Source organism: Dromiciops gliroides, chromosome 3 (genome assembly GCF_019393635.1).
Source record: "Dromiciops gliroides isolate mDroGli1 chromosome 3, mDroGli1.pri, whole genome shotgun sequence".
In the NCBI taxonomy this organism is placed as follows: domain Eukaryota; kingdom Metazoa; phylum Chordata; class Mammalia; order Microbiotheria; family Microbiotheriidae; genus Dromiciops; species Dromiciops gliroides.
Genome location: NC_057863.1, coordinates 408111779 through 408126895, shown reverse-complemented (window position 1 = coordinate 408126895; position 15117 = coordinate 408111779). Strand labels below are relative to the sequence as shown.

Here is a 15117-nt window from a genome sequence, read left to right as displayed (position 1 = left end):
CATCTTAAAATTGACCTGGCACTGATAATTAACTTGATATTTAAGTATACATTACTTCCCTCATTTATTTTTCTTGGAGATTTCCATGAAGTATCTTTGAAATGAGAACTGACAATTGTCCACTCACATTGGCCACTTTCACTTTCCACCACTCCCTGCAAAGTCACATATAATTCCGACTTTCATGAAAAAATAGAGAATGTCAAATGCTTACTGAATAAAATGCCATCTTCATGTATTTTTGTTGTTATCCATTGCACAGTAGTATTTTTCTATGTATTTAGTTTCTTAGAAATTTGATTCAGATGAAAACATTAGGGACTCGAAAGTTCTACTCTTGGTATACACAGGAAAAAAAAACAATAACTTATCTGTAAGGGGCTGCAACATTTGTATCTGGTCATCTACAGTATTTTTCTAGTGGTCTCATTTTGAGTCATGGCTAATAATAAATGTTATTTATTTGCTAAGAGATCTTTGGGGGCTAGTTAAATTTCTACTCTCAGTCATCTTAATATTTCTGAGAACTATTTTATCTGACATAGACACCTAGTATATTATTCAGCTAAAGTTATATACACAAAGAAGAATGTAGATTGAGGGAAGAGGGTCTGGTAGAATTCTAGGTTTCTCTTCAGAGTCTATACATCTTTCATCTTTTACTTCAGTGGGCTGGGGCTGAGCACAACATTTTGTGGATGCCAACATGTGAGGCATGTGTGGTAGGATTGTGGAGGAATCAGAAGTCTAGGAATTGGCAGTTCATCTTTAGATAGCACTTTAAGGTTTAAAAAGGACTTCACATAGATTATCTAAAGTGACTTGCCCACAGTTACACAGGTAGTTAAGTATTGGAGGTAGGATTTAAACCTACGATTATTTGACTCCAAGCCCAGTACTTTATCCACCATTCTATGCAGACTGACCAGGAGAGGACAGGATCTCCATCCTGAAGTGTCTTACCATCTTGTAGAAAAGACTCGATATCATGACTCCCTCTCACAATTCCATGTTGCACATGTCACACGTGCCATTTTGTGTCTGCTTCAGATCCTTTCCATAGGTGGTCCTGGAATCTGCCTGGATGATCTTCCTTCTCACCTCCTCACCTCTAAAAGTCTTTAGCTCCCTCCAAGATCCCACTCAGGCACCATCTCCTGCATGAGACATTTCCTGATACCCCTGATTATTAGTCCTTTCCTCAGCTGAGATGCTTTTTAATTGATGTCATGTGCACTTTTTCCTTACTAATCTGTGATACTATAGCTTTCCAGGAGAATATAGTGCCTTAGAAGCAGAGACATTGTCACTATTGTCTTTGTATCCTCAGCATCTGGCTTTGGAGGTCACACCTAGTGAGTACTTAATAAATGTGTGTAGAATTGAGTTGGTCTGAATGATGGCACAGTGCATAGAGCACTGGGCTTTGAGACAAGAAGATCTGAGTTCAAATTTTGCCTCAGCCACTTATTATCCCTTGGACAAGGATAGTTAACTTCTCTCAGCCTCAGTTTCCTCTTCTGTAAAATAAAAGGGTTGTACTTGAAGATCTATAAGGTCCCATCTAGCTTGAAGTCTATGATTCAATGAACATCACACGTAAGGAAAATGAAGTACAGAGTGCTATGAGAAATTTTAAGAGAAAGAAGGAGCATCTGATCCTAGGGAAGGGGGTATTTTTTGGAGGAAATGACATTTAGTCTGAGCTTTGAAACATGGGAAAAATTTCAATAGGTAGATCTGGAATTCTATAATTTAGCTCAACAAAATCACCAAAAGCACAGACAGGAAAACATCAGATTTTTTCAGAGAGAATGGAATAGTATTTTTTTTTTGGAAGGAGAAATAAAAAGGAATAATGTGAGATGATGCTAGAAAGGTAGCTGAGTGTTTCAGGCTTCTACCACTACTAATTAAGTAACTAATATATAAATATTATAAATATTATATAAATATTATATTAAATATATAAATAGAGCCTACTATATGCCAGGCAATGAGCTAAGCATTTTATAAATATCTCATTCTATCTTAACAACAACTCTAGGATGTAGGTACTATTATTCTCTCCATTTTATAGATAAATAAGATGAGGCAAACAGGTTAAAGGACTTAGTCAAGGTCAAATAGCTAGTAAGTTTCTGAAGTCATATTTGAACTGAGGTTTTCTTGATTACGGGCCTGGCTTTCTATCCCCTATACTTTCTAGTTGCCCTATGAAGGACTTTGGATGACAAACTGAGGAATTTAGATTTTATTAGGTAGGTTTCTAAAGGTTTTTGAGCAGTAGAATGATATGATCAGTGCTCAGTACCAGAAAGATTAATCTGAGAGTATTGCACTCACTGATGGATTTGAGGGTGTAGAGAAATCAGTTAGGCTATTAAACAACCATTTATAAAGTCTCTACTCTGTGCAAATCATATTTGCTACGTTCTGGGAGTACAAAGTGTTTTTTTTTTAATACTTTAAGAAGGCAGTCTCTGCTGTAAAGGAACTTATATTTTACTGGGAGGGATAGGGCATGTATACAGATAGGTATATGATGTGGTTGAGTGTAATAGAGTCAAAAGAGATATAGACAAAGGCCTTTAGGGACATTTGAGGAGAAAGAGAATATTTTTAGGTGGGGTGATAGAGGCAAGTGTCACAGAAGAGGTGGTGGCTGAGTCAAGCCTGAAGGAACAGAAGGGTTTTGAACAATGGAAATGAAAAAAAGTACATTCCAAGTATGGGGGATGGTCAGCTAAAACAAGTAAATTAAGGCCATAACTAGCTAAAACTGGGCCTGGGGCTAATTCTGTTGTTGGCTGGAAAGTGTCAAAGTTTCAGAGGACATGTACACTGCTGGTAAAGTCACAGTAGGGGGAAGGGTATTTTTATTCCTCAGAGAGTCCCAGCCCTCATCCCCATGGGGTTATAAGGGAAAGAAGTCTCTGGGAGCACCCTTCATCCCCTGGAGGAGTTCAGGTCAAGGTGCAGGGATACTGGTCTCCACGATGAGGAAGCATATTTTTCCCTCTACCCCCCAACAGGTCAATGCCCTGTTATAACACCTTCTAAACAACACGTAGTAAGATAGAAAACCCATTTCAGAATCATAGTGATAAAGGGACAGCCAGGTGGTACAGTGGGTAGAGTGTGTGCACCTGGAGTCAGGAAGACCTTTGTTCCAATCTGGTCTCAGATGCCTACTGTGTTACTCTGGGCAAGTCATGCAACCTTTGTTTGCTTCAGTTTCCCACTTTGCAAAATGGGGATACTAAAAATATCTCCCAGGATTGTTGTGAGAATAAATGAGACGATATGTGTAAAATACTTTTCAAACCTTGAAGAGCTATATAAATACTAGTAATTGTTATTACTACTATAGTAGTGTAACAGGCAGTGAGACAACTTCCCAGCTATATTTTAACAGGAGTACAAATAAAGTCTTTGAGTTGGGAAGGTCTTCAGGAATCTTGTAGAGCTTGTCAATAAATTAACTAATCGCTATGTGTCAAGCATTATGCTAAGAGAAAGTAAAAACAGTTCCTTCCTTCAAGGAACTTACTTTTTAAAGGTAAGACTCTCCCTCACTTCCTGCCCTCCACACACACCTCAACATCCCTAAGGAACCCATCTTGCTTTATTACAATGGAAGGGACCTAATTAGGGCAGTGGCTGTCAGAGTGGAGAGAAGAGATTGGATGTGAAAGAAGGGATATGAAAGAAGAATTGACAAGACTTGGTAACTGATTGAACAATTAAGAGAAAAGTCTAGGGTGACTTCCAAACTTCTACAAACCTAGGTGATTTAGGAGGATGGCACTGTTCTGAACAGAAATAGTGACATATGGGAAAGGGTTGGGTTTAGGAAGGAAAAATGATGAATTCTGTTTTGAATATTTTGAGTTTCAAGAACATTTTATTTGTACAAGTGAACCCTTTCAGTTGTGTTCAGTATGCCATACTCAATAAGGTAAGAGGTGCGCTGGATCGTCAACAACTTTTGCTTAAACTCCCTCTCCCTATCTCCCCTCTCCTTCCCCATTCCCAATGTAGTTAACCATGCATGAAAAGTTATCAGACAAGCCAGGTCCTTCAGGTCAATCAAGGTTCCATTGTCTATGCATTTGCTTTCTAGGGAAAGATAGTACCAAAATGCAAAGTATTTTTATTTGAATAAGAAATAGGTAGAAAGAAGATTTATTTCTTTGATCTTAAAGTGCTTTTTGGAGCTATTAACTCAGTCAAGTTCATTATCCACTTCCCTCTCAGGCTTGTGTATGTTAAACATGTTCTTTTGCATTCTTATCATAGTCAATGAATACATTTTTATTGATTTTTCTTGATTTTATATTACCTTCATTTCTGAATCATCCCCTTTTCTACCCAGAATCATTCCTTGTACAAATCATTTTTTTAAATAGGAAAAAAATAGCATTTAAGCAAAAGCACTTAATCGTGTCTGATAATATATACACTATTCTATACTCATAGTACCCTGCCTCTTCAAAAAGGGGAAAGAGATGAAGTGTATAGTCTCAAGTCTTTTCAGAGGCCAAACACAGTCCTTAAATTTCCATGGACATTTCTTAGTTGATAATATAGTGTCATAAAAATCATCCATTTTTCTATATTTATTTTGGGGGAATAATCAACATATATGTAGTTATATACAGAGGATATCTATATTCCATTTTCTTAGACTTTTGAAAATATAACTAATCTATGTTTAGGGCTAATATGACAATTTGCTGGTTCCAGATGAAGCTGTTACTGGGAGTGGTAAGTTGTTTATTCTTGAGTATTAATTTTGTGAGTAATTTGTGTCATATTGTCATTGTTTAAAGCTGGAGTCCCCAAAGTAATTTCCCCATAAGAGGGTCCTCAGCTATGCCTCAGAAATCTAGGGCTCTAAGTAGAAGGGTGAGAACCAGCAGAAAGATGAAGAAAAGGTATCCATACTTTATTGGACTCTGGCTGTATCTGGTGAATCTAGGAAAGAACTGAAGGCTTAGAAACCAGAAACTGATAGGAAGGCCCCCAGGAGGTCTGGGAATTGGGATAGAAAGAGAAGTTCAGCTTGAAAAGAGTAGCCTTTGTTAGATGCAGCTTATGGACTTGAAGATGGGGAAGGAAATATGGTGACTTAGATTACTTGGTTCCCAAATCTTGTGGTTGTTAGAGAGGAGGAGGCTCAGCTGTCTATCTACAGAATTCATCATGGAATCTTTTGGCACTTGGTGGAGCCTATGGACACTTCAGAATAATGTTTTCAAATTTTAAAGGAATTGCTTCATTTCCCATGCAAATTCATATATCTGCTGAAATCTGTCCACAGACCAAGGAGTCTATGAACCCAGGTTAAGATCCCCTATTTGTAGGATTTTAGTTAGAGAAGTCAATTTCACAAATAAGGATTATACCAACTGTTAGCAGAAACTACTGAAATATTTTCAAATAAGAAGGATATTTATATTGGACCAATGTTGAGAAAGAATCAGACATTTCAGAGATTTGGAACCTTAAACCCCTAAGAATGGTTATTGAGATGACTTTAAGCTTTTTGCATCCTGAAGCCTAAGGGGAGAAAAATATTTTTCAACCTATGAATCAGGAGAAAAGGACAAGGCTCATCTTAAATCCATAGTCACATAGCTGAGAAGGACTTATCTATGATGTAGAGAGGAAGAGCAGATTAAGAAGGGAGCTGAAAAGGGAAATGAACCTGTAGAGGCTTAGTCCTCTATACCTAGAGCTAACTGTTGGAGAAAGATGGTACTAGAAAGTTTGGGACACTGATAGCTTTATCTCATTGAGTCCATTGACTAGAAACATAGAACCAATCTAGCCCAGATACTGTTGGGCTGAAAAAGGGTGTCAGATAAACAAAAATATAGTTGAACTAAGAAGAGTATGTATGAAAATGCTGTCTTCTCTTGCTGCTGCTTCTGTTACAAGAGGCAGGTGGGACCTCAAAACACACAGCCAAGCAAAGGTCTCTAATTTTAGTTGAAGTCAATGCCCATCTATCTTTATCTCTATCTCATCTCTGTTTCTAATTTATAATTCCTATAATATTAAGATGAACTTGTTTAACTTGACACTTACTAGCTGTGTGACCCTGGGCAAGTCCCTTAACTCTCATTACCCAGCAAAAAGAAAGAAAAAGAAAAGATGAAATTGTTTATCTCAATTTCATTTTAAAAATGCAGAATTCAATTCAGCAAACATTTATTAATCACCTATTGTGAGCAAGACGCTATACTAGATACTAAGGGTAAAAAGATAATATAGTTCCGAGCCTCAAAGAACATAGAATTTAGAAGGAGGAACAAGACACATACATGGATAAATCTAGTACAAGTTATAAAATGGTTCAGGTCATAGTAGAGGTCAATGTGTCTTTGGATACACAAATTTCTACTTTTCCCACACCGGGAGGAGGAGAATGCTTTCTGAAAGGGGATCAGACAAACCTCCATGGGGATCAGCAATGAGATTGAGCCCATTAGTAATTACTGTACTTCCAGCTTGGATGAAATAATAGTAAGTACCAACATTTATATAGCACTTGCTATGTTCCAGGTACTGTTTTATTTTATTTTATTTTAATTTTGGTCATTAGCAAAACACAACGGATAATAGTTTTATTTTCTTCAAGAAAATATTTTTCCACTGTTTTATTCTTTTAAAAAATCAACATTTCACTTGTTACAACTCAGTTTATTGTAATAATCAAAAATGGGATTTATACAAAGTGTCTTTTTATATTGTTTACACATAAAGCATTTATTTTATAAAAAAGGGAGGTGTGTGTGTGTGTGTGTGTGTGTGTGTGTGTGTGTGTGTGTGTGAGAGAGAGAGAGAGAGAGAGAGAGAGAGAGAGAGAGAGAAATAGTGAACCGGCAGATGGGGCTGACCAAATGTTGGTCATTATATTATAAATACATCCTTGCAAAGCATGATCGTATTAAAGTTGATTAACAAGAAATACCAGCTGATTTTAAGACAATGACAAAGATTAAAGCTCAAGAAAAATGAAAAAAAAAAAAAAAGCAAAAGCACAAAGGATAAACATCTGAAAGAAGCACCAAATCCTTTATTTGCAAACAAGCCTAGTCCAGCTTAAGTTTCTTGTTATCATCTTTATAATATATCTAATATATATATTCCCTAATAATCCAAGTAATTTTTTTGTGGGGCAATGAGGATTAAGTGACTTGCCCAGTGTCACACAGCTAGTAAGTGTCAAGCGTCTGAGGCTGGATTTGAACTCAAGTCTTCCTGAATCCAGGGCCAGTGCTTTATCCACTGCACCACCTAGTTGCCCCCAATCCAAGCAATTTAACCATGTTATGATGGATTTCAGAATCAACCTTCATTGTTATATTTTGTTTTCAATATGTACTTATTAGGATACTAGAATTATTATTATTCTTTAAAATAACAACCAATCTTTTGACTAAAATAAAGTATGGACAGTTAAGCAAATGTGTGTCATCTAATTCTTTAATGTCATCATGAAAACAATTATGCTGTGAAAATATCCCAAGACACTATTTTAAGCACTTTATCATCAGCGCCTTTTTTTAATCCTTACAATAATCCTGGAAGATAGGTGCTATTATTATCCCCATTTTACAGATGAGGAAACCAAGGCAGAGATAAAGGCACTTGCCCAGGTTCCCATACTAGTTAGTATCTGAGGCTGGATTTGAACTCAGGCCTTTCTGACTCCAGACACTGTGCTCTGTCCACTGTGCCACCTAACCACCCAGAGAGGAAGAACTTGCCTTGAAAAAATGAACAAAGGAGTTATGGAGTACCGATGAGTATAGGATGCCCTTCCTCTGTTGGTGTCTTTCTCCTGGGTGGAAGTAGGTTGTGGGACCAGGGACTTGAAGAGAAGGAAGTTTTGAAATAGCCATGGTGGGAATTGCATTAGAGAGATAGTAAAATAGCAGGAGTACATTTGGGATTACATATCACAGAAGATGCCAAAAGACAGAAATGTTCAGTGTTGGGAGGGTTGTGGAAAGACAGGCACGTTGACACATTGTTGGTGGAACTGTGAATTGGTACAACCATTCTGGAAAGTAATTTGGGATTTTGCAAATAAAATCACTAAAATGTCCACATTTTTGACCCATAGAATTTCACTGTAGATAGCTACCCCCAAGCAGGTCATTTGCAAAAATAAATGCTCCATATGCACCAAATATTTATAATGCCCTTTTTTTTCTGGTCAGGGACAGTACGCCCCTGGGTTCATGCAGCAAGAGAAAAGAGAGGCAGCCCCTGAAAAGAGAGAATAATTTGGGGTGAGCAAATGGTGCTTGTACCTGTTTTACCATTTTGCTTAAATTCAACTATTAATGGGACTCAGGAGTAGGGGTGGGGAAGGAACAAGGTCCAGTAAGCCAATTGTCAATCTTCGGTTGTTGAGATATGGCCTGACATTTTATTTTATTTTATTTTATTTCTTCTTCTTCTTCTTCTTCTTCTTCTTCTTCTTCTTCTTCTTCTTCTTCTTCTTCTTCTTCTTCTTCTTCTTCTTCTTCTTCTTCTTCTTCTTCTTCTTCTTCTTCTTCTTCTTCTTCTTCTTCTTCTTCTTGCTTCTTGCTTCTTGCTTCTTGCTTCTTGCTTCTTGCTTCTTTTTAAAAAAGGCATTAAAATCCCGGCAGGAGTACTTCATGCTTAATCCTAGGGAGCACATGGTTAGCGTCAACTGCCATTAGTCCTTCTTCTTTTAGCTTCTGCCTTTTCTATTTTTTCTCTCTGTATTATGCAGCAAGGACGTTTTGTCTCCTGGGTTATCAGGAGGTGATGCTGTCATGTTCTTGTGAGCCAGTACAAATTGTTTTTCCCAATTTGCTATTGTTTTCTAGAGAAACTGACTTCTGTTTACCAGAGCTGACACAGTCTGGTGCTCAAGCTTACATACTGCTGATTGGTGGCCAAGAGAAAATTCTGGTGATACATTGGTCAATTAATTTGTAATTAAGAAGCTTTAGAAATATTGGATGCTTAGAGGGTGGTGGGGAGAAAAGATGTATGTACAATATAGATTTTGGTCTGTGAAAGATTGGCTGGAGATTGTGAATAGCTTTAAATATGTGTTTCACCATTCACTAGAAAAATGACATTGTCCTTGTTTCTGAGAAAACTGTCCTATTTAGGAAACTGATTAGTCAAAAATTCAGGAGGAATGTTTATTTTGAATGCATTTTGCAGCAGTCCATGCTTGAGAGAGATTTTTCCTTGAAATCAGTATGTGTCTGTTTTTATAATCCATGTAGTTTGCCTCCCACAAGCACATTATTTAGAATAGCTGCAAATACAAAGCTGACTGAGGCAGGGGCTCTGACCTGTCTTACTGTCAAGAAACTTTTTAGAGGAATCCAAGTCAACTCATAGCATCAGAGGAACACAGATTTGGAACTGCAGGGTGATTTAGAGGTCACCGAGTAAAATCCCCTTCATTCTACAGAAGAGGAAACTGAAGCATAAAGAGATTAAATAACTTGCATGGGGTAACACACCTAGTAAGTGTCTGAGGTGGGATCTGAACGCAGACCTTCCTGACTCCAAGTCCAGCACACTTCCTGTAATTCCATTTTACCTTAATAAGTATTTATTGTGTCTCCTTTTAGCTAGCACCGGGCTAGTACAAACACAAGAGACAAAATAGTCCTTGGCTTCTTAAGTAGCTTAGGTCATGTTGGAAGGAAACAAAATATTTAGCAAACATGAAATATATACATATATGTTCATGTACCTGTATGCATACATGTACATATAAAAATGAACATATATTAAATGCCAAGTAATTTCCTGTGTATGGGAGAAAGCATTAAAAATTGGGGAGGCATAAGGAAAGGCCTTATCTAGGAGGCATTACTTTAGCTGAGGTGTATAGGGAGTTAAGGATTACTAGAGGTAGAGGTAAAGGAGGGAGGGAAGTTTATGTATGAAGGACATTCTTTGTATGTGTGTGTGTGTGTGTGTGGAATACATGTAAATATCGATGAAGGTTCTATTCTAACACCTCTTTGTGGAGACAACCCTGGAATCACATAGCTAATAAGTATCTGAATCTGGATTTGAACTCAGGTCTTCCTGTCTTTGGGAAAAGGCAAATAAGATAGTTTGCTTACAGTATATAAGGGGAAATCACATAGAATTAGTCTTGAAAGATTGGCTAGAGACTGTGAATAGCTTTAAATATCAAACAGAAGAGTTTGAAATTGATCCTAGAGATGATAGGGAGCCCCAGAAACTTAAACAAGGGAGTGACTGTCAGAACTGTGGCTTAGGGGTAAGTTTGCATAGTTCTCTATAATACAAATCATATTAAAGGCATTGTTAAAATTAATTGCCTTTATATTAAAATATGTCTTTCATAAGCATATACACACATATGTATATATGAATACAGGTAACCACAGAGATTCTATTCCAATACCTCATTGTAGAGATGACCCTGGGGTTAGAATAGATATGGGTTGTGGCTGTTCAGTTGTTTTTCAGTCATGTCCAACTCTTTGTGACCCCATTTTGGGTTTTCTTGGTAAGGATACTAGAGTGGTTTGCTCTTTCCTTCTCCAGCTCATTTTACAGGTGAGGAACTGAGAAAAACAGGGTTACACAACTTATAAATGTGTGAGGCTGGATTTGAACTCAGGTCGTCTTGATTCCAGCCTTGGTACTCTATCTACTCTACTACCAAACTTCCCTAACACATATGGGAACAGATGATTGATCGACAGACAAACAGACACACTGACAGACAGACAGATGGATAGATATGGGAAGACCCACTGATTTGTGGTCAGAGAATATACATTTGTTCTTTGAGCACCTGTTCAGAGACTTGTCACCAGGGGTTTGGCTACTGGATGATTCTTTAGCTACAACAACTCATTAAGTGGTCTCCTAAGGCACAGAGGATATGGCAAGGTGGGCATGAGGAGTGGGTACTTGCATTTGTTCTACTCAGGGAAATAACAGATGAAATCCTCGATTTTTGAAGTATAGGAAATTTCCTCAACAATGAAGCTATATACCTGTTTGCAACTTACAATCTTATGAATTCAGTAGTTCCAGATTCTGAGTTTATTCAGTATGCTACACTGCCTTTTTCCCATGTCTGTCAATCTCCTCTCTCTGTCTTTGTCTCTATAAAACATGTATGTATATATGTGTCTGTTTGTCTCTCTACCTCTATCCATCTATCTTTCTTTCTTTCTATCTATCTATCTATCATCACTAAAGTCCTACTGTCATATCTAACAATATACATATACATGTAGAGGTATATGTTTTTGGAACCTAGGATCAATCCCACATTACTGTGAGGCATTGGAGTAGGACTGGGGTGGGGAATTTATGTGATATTGTATACATACATACATGTGTGCATGTATATAAAATATATCACACACATAAACACACACATACACCAAACATATATTTATATATAAAACACATGGTACATACAATGCACATATATACATATAATATGTCAAACCTGTTCTATATTATATACTACACATGAAACACACATATCAAACATATATAGTAGATGTGAAATACATTATATAAAATATACACACTATACATCAAACACATATAACATATCAAATGCACATGATACATTAAGCACATGTTATATACAAACACACATGGTACACACCATACAATACAAACACTGGTGGTATATAAACAACACTATACATTAAACATGCATGTATATTAAGGATGTGTGTTTTTAATTTATATAGATAACATGCATGATATATAAGTATATAAATTACATATGACACATGTCTATCAAACATACCTCATTTATGTGTATATTAAAAACACAATACTCTATAAATATAAATTAGACACACATTATATATCCCAAATGAACATAATCTATACCAAACACACTATATATAGCAAACACACATACATATATGACAAACATATATACTATATATCATGTATACATCATATATATATAAACATTACATATTAAATACATCTATATCAAACACATCACATACATATATGTAGACACAGGGTAACTTGAAAGTCTTCATCAATCAACATTTGTTAAAGGCCTACTACGCGCCAGGTACTGTGTTAAGCACTGGGTATACAGAAAGAAGCAAAACAGTCTCTCAAGGAGCTTACAATCTAATAGAGAAGCTAACATGCAAACAAATAAATACAAAGCAAGCTACATACAGAATAAAGAGGAAGTAATTAAGTGAAGAAAACAACTAGAATAAAGAGGGGATTGGAGAGAGCTTCCTATAAAAGAAAGGATTTTCCTTGCACCTTAAAGGAAGCTAACGGAGGTCAGTAGGTGGAGTGGAGGAGGGAGAGTGTTACAGGCATGGGGGATTAGTGCAGTTCTAAGCTTTAATAATACATTATTATTACAAAATAATATGGGGCATATGTTTGGGGAAAATGGACCTGTGACTCATTTACTTGAGCAATGGCACGAGAAAATTTGAATTATTTCACATTGAAAAGATGTCTCATTCCTAATTTCTTCTTTGTTCATATTTACACCTATGCACAGGGACAAAGCGATCTGTTGAAGAATGCCAAGAATGAGGCCCTGGAGAACATGAAGCAGATACAATTAGCATGCTTGTCCTGTGGCCTGAGCAAAGCCTCTGCTGGTGGTGCTGAAGCAAAGAGCAAGCGAAGCCTCTCGGCAATTGAGGAGAAAGAAACTGGAGATGAAAATGGAAGGCTCTGAGCTGAGGCACAACTACCAGGCTTGTCCTATGGGTCAAGCGTTTGAAACTATTTTTTTAGAGCATTTAGGAATTCACAAAGAATGCCCTCTCTAGGGTGTTGGAAGTATACAGATGATTTCACAATGTCAGTATTTAATTGTGGTTAATTTATCGAAATTAAACCCTTTTGTAGCCATGTTTTAAAACAAAGCAGAGTTCCGTGTGTTTCTGTGCACACACACACGTATGCACATGAAGGAGAGAGAGATTGTGTAGAATCTATTCTATGTTGCATCTCCATGTACTAAGTTATTTGTCTCCCAGTTCTCTAGCACCCATTAATTTTGAAATTCTTCTTGTAACTGCATTTGTACCTCATTTTACTTTCTTGCTTTTGTCATTTAAGTTAGAGCTCTTAATGTATCTTATTATTGAAGCAAGCCGAATTTACCATAGATTTACCAAATTTACATAGATATTTCAATAGGTTAAAATATAGATTAGAAGAAAGTCTCCAAATCACAGTATTGATGTGAATTAATAAAAACAACAACAAACCAGCAGAATTTATGGATAGATCATCAAAGCCATTGCATTCAGCCATCACCATCTGAAATTTATTTGAAAAAAAAAATCATTTATTAGAATTCAGGAGAGTGATACACCTAAGACCTAGTGAACACATATGACTTCAAGTGGACAAGCCAACCATGAATAATATAATGCCCACCCACTAGGGACTCATAGTGAAAGCTATGTTTGCAATTAGGGTTTCAATGCAGAAATGATATTCAGGGATTCTGAAATTTCAGTTTTGGTATTTGTAGAGAGTTCTTGAACTTCATTTACCATAAATCTCTTAATAGGTTTTGTATGATCAACAGAGGGTCATCAAAAGAGCGTATCTTGATAGGAGTTTTAATGAAGAGTGCCTGATTACTGTAAGGGATGGCATGGGTTACAGGATTGTAGAGCTTGAGATCGAACGGACCTCAGATGTCATCTAGGCCAGCCCCCTTATTTTACAGATGAGTAAACTGAGGCTCAGGGAGGTTAGAAATAGCTCTAAGTAAAGGGCAGCATTATTGATATTATCATCACCATTATTATTGTTGATAATGGGTCTTTTATCTTGCCCAGGCTGGAAGTTCAGTAGCCACCCATGGACCTGTCCCACTGCTGATTATCATGGAAGCTTCAGCTTACTCCAGTTCCAACCCAGTCTAATCCATCCCTTCTTAGACAGCTTAGTGGCAACCCTCTCAAGAGACTTATTATATTGGTGCTGGACTTGGGGTGGACAGCTGATTGCCTTTAGCCCTACTGCCTCTCAAAACTCCCTAGCTCAAGTGCCCACCAGCCTCAGCCTCCCCAGTAGCAAGGGTTATGGGTGTGCATGCTACCACACTCAGCTGAAAGAGCACCATTATTGTCAACTGATAGCATATTGAGTGGTCCAGGTGTCTTTAACAATGGTGTAATTTTTGAGAAATAACAAACTTCAAGGCACTTTTAACACACATTAGAAGACACATAGGTCAATGAAAAGACAAATTAGGCTCCTACCATGGTAGAATCTGTATCATTGTTATTATTCCATCTTCTTGATAATGTACTTGAGTATAATATGTGTTATCTCTGAAAGAACAATATGTTCTATGGTTATAAAAAGAATATATTTATTTAAAGAATTGCTTTTATTTTGAAAAGCTAATTAATTAATTTGATTAACAAATGTGCTAATATTTTGAATTTAATGGAAGGTAATTGTTGAAAGTTTGCCTATCTTAAAATCTAATATTGCTAGTGTGTTAAGTTATTCTGACTTCCTCTTAACACTATTATGTTCATGTTGCACATTACTGAGAGAGTAAAGATATGAAAAAACCACCACACCTTTGACCTGTTTTTCTTTAGTGAATTGATTGAAAAGGCTAGACTTTAAAGATAAATGAAAGCAAGTGGGCATCTATCTAGTATCTGGTTTAACAAAAGTATGATGCAAAAAATTCTGCTCTTTCTCAGTGGACCAGCTATGATAGATAAGTTAAGATTGGACATTTTAATTATATAAATGAAAAATTGATTTAGGCCAAATGGCACCTCAGTGGTCTCAAAGTATTATGGAAGTAATGACTCCAAATGCCTAATACTAACAGAAGTAAGAATAGATCTAAATGAGACCAAGACCAATTTGTATTATCCAAGGGATTCTACTTCATAACTTCTGTTTTAATACTTAACACATCAAAAGCTTGAATAGATCTATATATTTCTCTTAAAAGGCACACACATTTCTTTTTTTTCCTCTGGTGTTGTTTTGAAGAAAGGCAAAAAGATCCAGGTGGTTTTTATTCTTGTAAAATGATATAGTAGGTAATTGAAG

The 15117-nt window shown here is 36.7% G+C and overlaps 1 protein-coding gene across 1 annotated transcript in view; it reads left to right on the top strand.

Moving 5' to 3' along the window:
- The window catches only part of PLCL1 (phospholipase C like 1 (inactive)), a 437313-nt gene extending 422692 nt beyond the window's left edge, over window positions 1–14621 (top strand). The window contains exon 6 of the mRNA XM_043998093.1: window positions 12569–14621. Within this exon, the coding sequence (XP_043854028.1) occupies window positions 12569–12751 (183 nt within the window). The 3' untranslated portion in view covers window positions 12752–14621. The remainder of the gene's footprint in view (window positions 1–12568) is intronic.
- The last annotated feature ends 496 nt before the right edge of the window (window positions 14622–15117 follow it).